Source organism: Crocodylus porosus, unplaced genomic scaffold (assembly GCF_001723895.1).
Source record: "Crocodylus porosus isolate Cpor-Errol unplaced genomic scaffold, CroPor_comp1, whole genome shotgun sequence".
In the NCBI taxonomy this organism is placed as follows: Eukaryota; Metazoa; Chordata; order Crocodylia; family Crocodylidae; genus Crocodylus; species Crocodylus porosus.
Window position 1 is genome coordinate 11,048,256 of NW_017728950.1, and position 11,030 is coordinate 11,059,285.

At 44.0% G+C, this 11,030-nt stretch overlaps 1 protein-coding gene across 4 annotated transcripts in view; it reads left to right on the forward strand.

Annotated features, from left to right (window-relative positions):
- FBN2 (fibrillin 2) overlaps positions 1–11,030 on the forward strand; it is a 283,527-nt gene that overhangs the window by 70,454 nt on the left and 202,043 nt on the right. For all 4 annotated transcript variants that reach the window (XM_019554934.1, XM_019554938.1, XM_019554937.1 and 1 more), the window contains exon 5: positions 7,951–8,148. In XM_019554934.1, the coding sequence (XP_019410479.1) occupies positions 7,951–8,148 (198 nt within the window). The remainder of the gene's footprint in view (positions 1–7,950; positions 8,149–11,030) is intronic.

Genomic DNA, 11,030 nt, shown 5'->3' on the forward strand with positions numbered 1-11,030 from the left:
TGCAACACTTTGCACTTGTTGGTGTTGAATCCCATCCTATTCTCATCTGCCCACCCTTGTAACCTGTCTAGGTCCGATTGCAGCCTATTCCTCCCTTCTAGCGTGCCAACATCCCCCCACATCTTAGTGTCATCAGCAGATTTGAACAGGGTGCTTTTTACCCCCTCGTCCAAGTCCCTGATGAAGATGTTGAACCCCACGGCCCACATCCCTCCGGTCTCAGGTGGCTGAAGCCAAGCTATGCCATGCTGTTGGGGGGCTCTTCCAGAACTGGGCCATGAGTGCCCAGATGGCTGCAGCTGCTGCTGTGGGGGGGTAGGGGGGCCTGTGTGCCATGTGGGGGAGGGGGGGATGGGATCCTCTCCACAATCCCCCAACCCACCCACAGTTCCCTTGTAACCTTGAGGGGTCAGGCCAACTCTGAGGATCTCAATAGTGCGCTGTTAGGAGGGTGTGACACAATTGCATATACAAACACACAAATCAATTAGGTGCATACACAAACGCACTACCTGCTCAGGCACATACACATCCAAGCCAGCCTAGGCACATGCATACCTATCACCAATTCAAGCACATACACTATACACACCAAAATTTAGACACAGATCACTAATTTGTATAACATGCACACAATGACATATATATATATATATATATATATATACACACACACACACATACTCACCAGTTCACACACATACAACCTACCTACACATACACACAGGTAAGTTTCTAACTTGGATGGTACAGTGTGTATGTGTGTGGTTGAGGTACCTGGGATACTTGGGGGAAGGTTCAGGTGAGAGAGAGTTAAAGTGTAGGGTGTAAAAGCTGCCAGAACTGGGATTAGAACAGTGGACTACAGAGAAGCTGGCTGAGGAACTGAGGCTTGGGTTTACTTAAGGTAGACTGGGGCTGGAAACTGAGGCAGACAGCCGAGATATTATTGGGGGACCGGGTGCAGATAAGTGGTGGCAAGGAGGAGACAACCAGGAAAGAAACTGAGGCAGAAGCCTGGTTGCTCAGGGGAAAAGGGAGTGGGGATAAGACAGTGGCAAAGAAACAGGAGGTTTGGAGGCAGAGAGGAGCTCAGGACAGGTGTTGGAGATGGCAGTGAGCCAGAAGCAGGAGAGGGAGAAATGAGACAGCAGTTAGAGGGGCAAGGAGCAGAGATTGGAGCAGGGCCAAACCATAGTAAAGCCAAATCCAACTTAGGGGTCCAAATAACAATTTTATTACACAGACAACACACTACACAGCCCCATGAAGTTATTGGTTCACACACAAGCACTCACAATGGCAGCAGGAGAAAGAGACTCAGTGGAAGGGTTGGAGTCCAGGTAGGGAAGAGAAGCAGAGTCCAAGTCCATGGTTGAAGAGGGGTGGGGTGGGGGTGATAGCTACCTATCCAGGCTGGAAAGGGGTTCTTGTCCAGTAGATGTTGTCCAGAGGACGGTCATCAGCAGGTGGCACGGTGCTGGTCCAGATGGAGAGGGCGTCCCACTGGGTTTGTCTTCACTGCCTCTTTTTATACAGGCAGACCTTGTGTGACCCTAGTGACAGGAGGTATGCCCAGGCAAGAGTCAGCCCCTGGTGTACTGAGCATGTGTGCTCCATGCAGGGATGTGCAGTTTCGGGTGTCTGTAATGATGGGGTACAATGGTAGAGTTGCTGGTTCTGCAAGGTCTTTTGTCTTTCAAATTTCTGCAGGGTCTTTTGTCTTTCAACTGCTGGGTTCTTGTCTGTGTTCCTGGGTGAGGTCCATGGTTCCTGGATGAATCAATGCGAGGTGATGGCCCAGTCCTTGCAGGCCATTCAGTAGAGGCTTGCTACCATTGTATTTCAGTCATTCCCAATCACTCTCATTCATCCAGGAACTAATTTACATGGGAAGGGTACATGACTCATACAGTTACGACATAGGGGATGCCCAGGCAGAGGGCACAAGATAGAGACTTGACATACAAAATGGAAATTTGACATTACTTTGGTTCACTTACAAACACAGGCTAAACCATACAATATCCATATGAAACAATAAAAATCAATATGAAAATGATAATAATACAATATACAACAGTAAGAATCAATACAAACCTAATAATAATACAATATAAAACAGCGGGTATCCAAAACCAAAAACTTGCTACCAAAATAAAAATGTTAAAGCTTATCCTAAGTCTGCACTCACTAATGTTTGTCTATAGGGAATAGAGAGAGAGAAAGAAAAGCCAGGAATAATTGGGGAAGGGAAGGGAATACAGCATGCTGGAGCAGCAGAGACACTCTGGCGGGTGCTAGAGCATCTCTTTGAAGGACCCAGCCCCTGGTTGCTTCAGAGCACACCCCAGGAGTGCGTCCTGTGCCCATTTTTCCCAGTGTGGGTTTTCTTTGATACCAGGATTTCCCAGTATAAAAATTAGTCTGCACTGCAAATATGTAGTGCAGGGAACATTTTTGCATTTGTAGCATGCCTCTTGCAGCATTTCAAATTGCTTTGAGACACCAGAACAGGCACGTGCTCACTTATTTGGATGTGGCCTCCAGTTCTTCTGCTAAACTCCTTTGCAGGAGCAGAAATCCTCCTTTATTCTAACAGTGTTAAACTACCTCTGCCAAGTGCGTAAACCTTAGGCTGTTGCCTGGTGGCCAGCGAAAGGCATGTATGGACATTCCTGCACTCTCTGCCGGCTGCCATGGTCCCTCCGGTTGTTAATATTTTCTCAGGGTGTACTTCACTGTCTGATGGCAGAGCTGCTGAAGGGAGCATGTGGAGCTGCCAGAAGCACCTGGCTATGAGTGTTTTCTGGTGGGTTGGTGGTTATGGCTGCACTTTGCTACCAGCAGGGTAAGTATAGGCAAGGTCTTGGTTAAATTATGGAAAGAGGTTTTTTTTTCCACATAAAGTGACTCATAGATGTTCCTCTCAGTTTTACCCTTTTAAGGAGCTTTTAGCTCCATGCATCTCTGAAACCAGTCAGTTTGAAGTCCATAATCAGTGTGAGTCTCACAAAGAATAACCTAACTGTCATTCGTTCATATCGTTAGAGATTGTTATCACAATCGTATTACAAGCAAATACTGACTGAGATGGTGATGCTGATAGCTATTTACAAATAGGCTATGCCATTTTTCTAAGACTTGACTCTGATGTTGTATTAATCCCTTTCTTGAAAAATTGCTTCATATGCTTTGCTAGCAGTGTATGTACTCAGATGTTAGTACCGCGGTGGCCAAACTGCAGCTTGAGCTGCATGTGGCTCACTGGCATGGTACTAGCAGCATTCTGGGGCTTCTCCACCAAAGGCCTGCCCACTTCTCCCTGAGGCGGCTCTGGAGGACACAGGGCTGCCGTGGGTTGGGGCTGCAGCTGTGGCGCTTATTCCACGGCATGCTCCCCATTGGGAAAGCTGGAGTGGTACGGTGGTGATCAGTCTGACCCTGAGTGGAAAGGAAAGACCCTTCAGCTAGGAACCTCTGCCTACTCGTCCCAACCAACTCGATCATTGTCACACCCAGGGTAAAGTTCCTAGCCTTGGCTATAGCCAACACTCAGTGCCTCTGTGGAAGGCTTAAAAACATCATGACACATGTAGCAGAAAAGGGAGGGGGGAGTGGGGGAGGGCAACCAGCCAAGCCCAGAAACATGGAAAATACTGTAGGTGCACCTTGGTCCATATTGTATCGGCACTGAGGAAAGAAAAATTAACATTATTGGCAATCAGCTGCTTTTGGTTGATGTGGCCAATAATGTCACTGATAAATGCCACATACATGTGCACAGCCAGAGTAAGCACATGGTCAGCCTGGCAGCTTGGAGAGCAGCATCTGGCTGGTAAGTCTGTTGGGGGAGAAGGGGTAGGGGGAGGAAAGGGGCATGGAGGTACAGATGAAGACCCCTCTGGTGAGGGGGGGAGTGGGGCTGGGGCACTGGCAGGAGCAGGCACTGCTCAGCCAGGGCGGGGTAGGGCATGTGAGGGAGCCACAAATGGCTTGTCTGGAGGGTGTAGGGAGGGGGGAGGCATTGATGGATGTGTGCCCCCCCCCCGATCTGTGCATTGGGTGAGGGCAGGCTGCTGCGGGGTGGAGATGGTGCCAAGCTCTTCTTGGCAGGGTGGGGGTGGGAGGGGTTGGGCTGGGGCTGCACTCAGGGCAGGTGGCAGCAGTGCTTGGAGAGGGCGATGTGGTGAATTCTGGGGTGGCTGTAGTCTATCCCGTAGGCCCCCCCCAGCGCTGCTGCCACCCACCCTGAGCACAGCCCCATCCCAAAACCTCATTTACCTTTTGTGCAGCTGCACCACACTGCAGATTCATACTGAATCTGTAATCTATCAAGACTCCCAAGTCCTTTTCCATAGTGCTTTCATCCAGCCAGGTATCACCCATTTTTTATTTTTTTTTAATTATTCCTGCCGAGGTAAAGCCCTTTGCATTTGCCCACACTGAACTTACTAGCCCAAGTTTCCAATCTACCGAGATCCTTCTGAATTATGTTTCCATCTTCCAATGTTTTCTCAGTCCTTCCTAGTTTTGTGTTGTCTGCAAACTTGCTCAAGAAGCTTTCCATGCCAGCATCCAAACACATTTAACAGCACCTGACCCAGGACAGGCCCTTGTTGGACTCCACTGAAAACCTGCCATTGAGACATGGACCTGTTAATAGTTAGCCTTTGCTTGCAGCAGCTATTGAGCTAGTTATCTATCTACCTTGTCATAGTTTTATCTAGCCAACATTTCTCTAATTTATGAGAAGGTCACGTGGGACTTTGTTGAAAGCCTTGTTGAAGTCCAGATACACTATATATCCAAAGCATTTCCTTCATCCACCCAGGTAGTTACTTTGTCAAGGAAGATCAAGTTTTTTTGACATTTGTTTTTTACAAATCCATGCTGGCAATTTATGATCAGCCCTTCCTCCTCTAGATGCTTGCAAACATGGATAAAATTACATTCTTGACATGACATGGCGAGTATTTTGTTTATAGCTAATCTTCAGTAAGTAATAAAGTACAGTACCAGTCTTTGCTAAGGGACCTGATAATCTTGTCTATGGGGCAAATCTCAACCCTACTAGAGTCAGTAGCAAAACTCATATCAATTCAGCTGAGTCATGATTTCATCTGTCTTAATGTTTTTATTTTCTGAACAGTTCTGTTTTGCTTCTGGTAATATTTTAATTTTCTCAGACTAACTTGGTCATTGGCAGTGATTTGCAACTTGAAAACAGAATACAAGATACTGTTTCCCTCAAGCTGCATAACACCTTGCCAAACTTCATGCAAGGGATACGTAATATTGAACAGAGTTCTTCACTAATCCTTTGCCTTTAATTAAAATTAATGCAAGATCCACAGTAGGTTCATGGAACCTTAATCCGGATGGATGTACAAAATCTGTTCATGTTTGAAATTTAGTTATTCCCATATAAGGCTCTTCCATGATGAGGTCACTGTTTTATCTTACTGGCCATCGAGAGAGATCATTTCTGCATTTTGTGAGAAAATGCAACTACTATTTGACAGTCGTTAGTTTGACAGGGAAGGGTGTTGGACCACAATGAAACTGAGAACATGGTGAAGCTGATGGTGATTCTGTATCTTTGAGGAAGGAGTATGCTGTAACATTCTTAATGTACAGGACTTCCTTTTGATAATGCAGACCTTGTAGAAAAAACATTGCTTCAGTGTATGCATAATTTTCGCTTGATAATTTGGAGGTAGGGAGAGAAATGCAGTACTGTCCAACACCTCTTTTATTTTATTTTTTTATCTTCCATTCTTATAATAACAATTAGGTGCTGATTTACGGAGATCTAGTGCATGTGCTAAACTCTGTCCTTTGGAGTTAACCACATGCAAAAGCCTTTGTACAGTTTTATGCCTAATATGGGTCCATATGAGAATACATTTATTTCTTTTAATAGTCTTCTGTATACTTTTATCGTTTATTTCTTTTATTATTAACTTTTGCTTTATGGGCATGATCAGTAACGCAAAGGAGACTAAGAGCCCTGTTGCTTGGGGCACTTCGTATGTGTTAAATATGTGGGATGTTAGGTGGCGTTAAAGTTAGAATGTGTTCTGAGCAGGTGCACAATAAAGTTTACTACACAGTTCGTGCACAGCTACTGGAGGGCCAGTGGGCAGATTTCCCAGAATGCTGTGCTGGACAACTTTTTCCCAGTTTTCCAACAGTGGTCATAAGTAGTCAAGCACACAGGGGAACATTGATTAGCTGACCATCTCGCGGAGGACACGAATTCTAATCCCGTCTTGGTCTGGCACAGAATCTCCAGTCTCTCCTTGATGGGCTGTCTCAGCTGGCATTGAATCTCCAGGGACTTTCAAGTGGAGATGACAAGTGGCAGAACCATGCAGATCCTTATCCTTTTGAACTCAGTAATGAAATCCGGATTTCCACTAGGAACCCTAAATCAAACTCTATAGAGCTCACAGGGAGCTATTGGAGATACTTGGTCATAATCTAAAATAGCTTTTCTATATACAAAAACATTGCTACTTTTGAAATAGTCTGTTTCTCAGAAACTGCCAGGGCCCCATTAGAATGGGCACGAGGGGAGGGGAGGAGAATTCTCCTTTGGCCATAACAAATCTTCTGGTTCTGGTTCTTCAAGGCGCAATGTGTCAGGTCTTAAAATTGCAACACTTTTATTTATAGGAAAGTTGTTACTTTCCCCATTTACATTTCAACCATAGCCCCAGTTTCATGTCCAGGCAGAGGAGAAATGGGATGTACCAGCTCCCTGTACTGTTAAAGCTTGTATGGGAAGACGGTAACTATTTCCAGGATGCTACTTCCTATTTCATGTAGGTGAATAGGAAGTAGGTGGAACCTTGACTCTTGCCCTTGTTCCTCCCCTCCCTAAATGCCAATAGGAGCACCACATCTTGCATAGAGCCGAGACCCAGTTTATTTTTGCTCCAGGAGCAGTACAACTAAGTGTTGCACATTACTTGAAGGGGTTTTGGTAAGACTACAATCCCAGTTTTTTTGCACAGGTTGAACGCGACTGTGAGGCAAGACTCTATAGCAGTGGTTTCCCACCTTTTTTTTTCCACGCCCTGCTGCTGGGAGCAGAGGACAGCAGCAGTGGTGGCCTGGGGTGGGGCTCGTCTTTTCTGTGCAGTGCTGCTGGCATTGCCCCTGCAACCCTCATTTGAGTCGCAACCTGGGGTTGGGAACCACTGCTCTATAGGCATCCCACAGTGAGATTTAAAATACGTTTTTATTAAATGTGTAAGTTACCCATTTGATATTAAATCTGCATTGTATGTTTAGGAATGCTTTTCACACCCAGTAGTTAATCAGCATAACCAGCACAGACTCCCATGATGCTCATAATAGAAAAGTAATGATAATCTAATTAGTGCTCTATGAAAAAGGCGTCAGTCAAGACAGTGCTTTTGTGGTAAGCATTACAACAGGAATGGTCGTTGTGTAATTTTTTTCTTGCATGGCTTCAACTGATAAAGAAGTGCCAGTGGTCTGGAGTTCCCTTTGGTAAATGATAATGAATTTTTTCAGCGACAGGAAATCCTAACTCTCAGCCCTCCCAGGACATAATAATAAAGTTATTTTTCTTCCCCCTTTCCTTCCTGCCTTTGCAGTATTAACTTTACCAGAGACTTTGATTTAATCACTTAATGGCATAGTTCCTTTAGAATCAGCTCCCTTTATCTTCCAGCATCGTTCACAAGGAAATCATATGAAAACGTTCTCTACAGAATAAGTATGCTCAGTGGAAAATGTCCTATTACTTACGTATACAAGACCATGATTTAAGTTTGAAAATCCTGTTTGGTTTTTTTTTGGTTTATATTGACTCATGTTTAAAAAATGGATTCCTCTGTGTTACACAGCAGAGAAACTAATATAGGCCTTTGTACATGACACTGATCTTTCCCTTTTTCCATTCTTCTATTCCAGATTATAGAACCGGTCCTTGTTTTACTCAGGTCAACAACCAGATGTGCCAGGGCCAGTTGACAGGCATTGTTTGCACAAAGACTCTCTGCTGTGCAACAATTGGTCGTGCTTGGGGCCACCCATGTGAGATGTGTCCTGCTCAGCCTCAGCCATGTCGTCGTGGTTTCATCCCTAACATCCGCACTGGAGCTTGTCAAGGTAAGCTTTTTGATTAGGCTGTACATCCTAAGTGTTTGTTTAGAAAAACCTGTGTTCGCCTATTTTTGTTGTGTGTAGTATTTGCTTTACTGTTATTCACAAAATTATATTAATAATTATGTTTTGTATTTATATAGCATCTTACCTAGAAAGGGTCAGGGTAGCTTGCAATAAATGACAAACACCCCATAGGTAAGAAACAACTATAGATTCCCCAGTTGACACCCCAAAAACTGTGAAACTCTATTCCACCCAACCTCCTCCTGCTTTCCTGCCTGTCACCTAGGAGATCAAACCCACCAGCACATCCCAGCTATGCTTCTTAATGTCCATTCACATCTCTTCTCACTTCCCCTCCTCTTTTCCCGGTTCACGCCCAGTTCCACTCCCACAGCCCCTCCCCACCCCCTGCTATCTCTCCCAAACCCTCGCTCCTCTCTCCTGCAGAGGTCTGTGGGTATCCTCAAAAATACATAGATCTCCCTCCCTCCCTACAACAATCACAACATTAAACAATACTATAACAGGGAAATAACAGAAAGATGACCTCAGGTTATGCCTCCATAATATGCCTGCAATTTCCCAAGTTTTAGTTTGGATACATACTTGTAATAATGAATCTGTTGTCTAGAAGAAAACAATTACAGTAAATGAAGAGGACAAAGCTAAGGAGAGAGAGGCTGCATGTGCACCTACAAGCTGTAATAAAGTGCTGATTACTAAACTAGAGTTTTTTGCTCTGTTTCTTTTTTTTTTTAAGGTAAAAATGCCTAGGCATTTTGTATTCTGTCCAAAAAATAAAAAAAGAACAGTTGAGAGGCTTTTTATTACTGCTGAACAGTTTGCTTTGTGAAAAGGTCTTTTTCTTTAACCTTGCTGTTGGTTAATTGTGTGTCTGTTGCACATCTTAGTGCATGTTAGGGGCAAGGGAGTACATAGATCTTTTGGTTAGATGGGATTGGTGGATCCATTAGGTTAGTGTGCTAAATCAGAAGATAGTTTTAAGTAAATGTAGTACCAGAGATCCTGCTTTTTGATCTGGCAGAAGCTCCACATGTCTTTTAGGTAAAGAATGGTCAGAGAAGACCTGTCAAACTTTTTGACTTGTGCACCATCCTTTCCTGCTGTTTCTCTCCCAGTTCCCTCATAAATGTGATGGCTTAAAAACAGAAGTGATAAGGTGGCTTTTCTGTCATCTTGCTAATTTTCCTGTCTGACTCAGCTATTAGGCAAACTACATGTTAAATGAAAAAGCTAAGGATTGTGGAAATTTCAAATAAATTAGTTTACTTCCTTTCTGTTGCTTAGGTTGTGTTAGTCTCAGGTTGTGACATGTAATGAATTATAGACTGTTGCTTTTACAACCTTCCCAGGGTTACCTAGCAATTGAGTAGGCAGATATAGTCTCTTGAGAACATAAATTCTCTACATTTTCCCTAGTATGGCCACAAGACACAAATAAAATAAGATTCTGTTTGCCATCAGTGTTCTTACACCCCAAGACAGACTCTTTTTGGGCAAGCATCCATGGTTATAATAAGGTCTGGCTCATTATCAGAGCTAGAATCGACTCTTACGATACATGCGTGGTTACAAGCTGAGAAGCCACTATGAATGCTGTTTGTAGCACGTGGTAATGGCCCTTTGCCATGTGTAAAAAAACTGAGGTTATTTCTGTTCTTGTGGTTGGGAATTGGGCTTCATATTTTGTGACTCTGAAATATGTACATTTACAGCAAAGTTATCAAACCTGCAGTTAGTGTGGAGTGCATCAGAGGTTGAAGACTGACTAGTTCTGGATGACAAAGATGCCTAGTTAAGGGGTGGGTTTTTCTCTTTGTCTTTTTCTTTTTGCCTCAAGTCCACATGCAATGCACTGTTTGTGGCTATCAGCATCTTTATAAGTCTTTTGATTTTTCCAAAACCATTTCAGGAAACATGTTGGTTACAGCATTGCACATGTTCCCTGTAAATACAGACCCTCCCCATGTAACTGAAAGAATTCCTACTACAGTTCAGAGGGTGATGTAACCTTGGGAGTTTCTCCTTCTAGCCAGCCCTGGGGAAATACATTAAGTAGTACACCCTTCTCCATAGCACTGAAGAATAATATATTTAAGTGCTGAATTAAAAATTCTCTATGACTTGTCTATAATCCAAGGGAAATTGCATTCATTTCATAATTTATATATTAGGAATTTTTTGTTAAGATCCCATCATCACAAAGCCTCAGAAAAGTCCCTTCCTGTGGTACGTGAGAGATTATAGACCTATGGGTGGAATAAAAAAAAATCAGGAAAAGTATTCTGTAGTACTGCAGATTCGGCCACACAATTTCATTCCTTTTATCCTCTTTCTTTCTCTGTAAACTAGGCTGGGATGGGAAACTCTTCACCCCTTTTGTTGAAGCCGTGCTGCTGTGCAGCTGAGAGTGTAAGATTCATGGTGCCAGAAAGTGACCAAGAAAAAGAGCGCATGATCCTTTGGCCCAGTGATCTGGACACTCACTGGGGACTCCTGCATTTCAGTTCTGGCTCCCAATACTATATATGCATTTGGAATAATTGTTTAATTTAGAGTATAGAGTTCATTGGTACTAAAATACATTAAAGCAGTTATGGTATTACTAGTCTGAGAGTTAGCATGTGCAAGGTGGATGTTGCATGTCTTAGTCCAGTGCTCTCTTGCACCATAAAGATATGCCCCTGGGCTGCTGTTGTTGCTACTTTGTCTGTCACTTGATGGCACAAATATATTACCTCCCTGCTGGGCCCCCCTCGGGCCCCGGGAGAGACACGCCTGGGCCAGGGGTTAGCGAGGAGTTAGTTAGGGTACTTCTGGAGAGGCTGGACGTGTTCAATTCCGCTGGTCCGGACGATCTT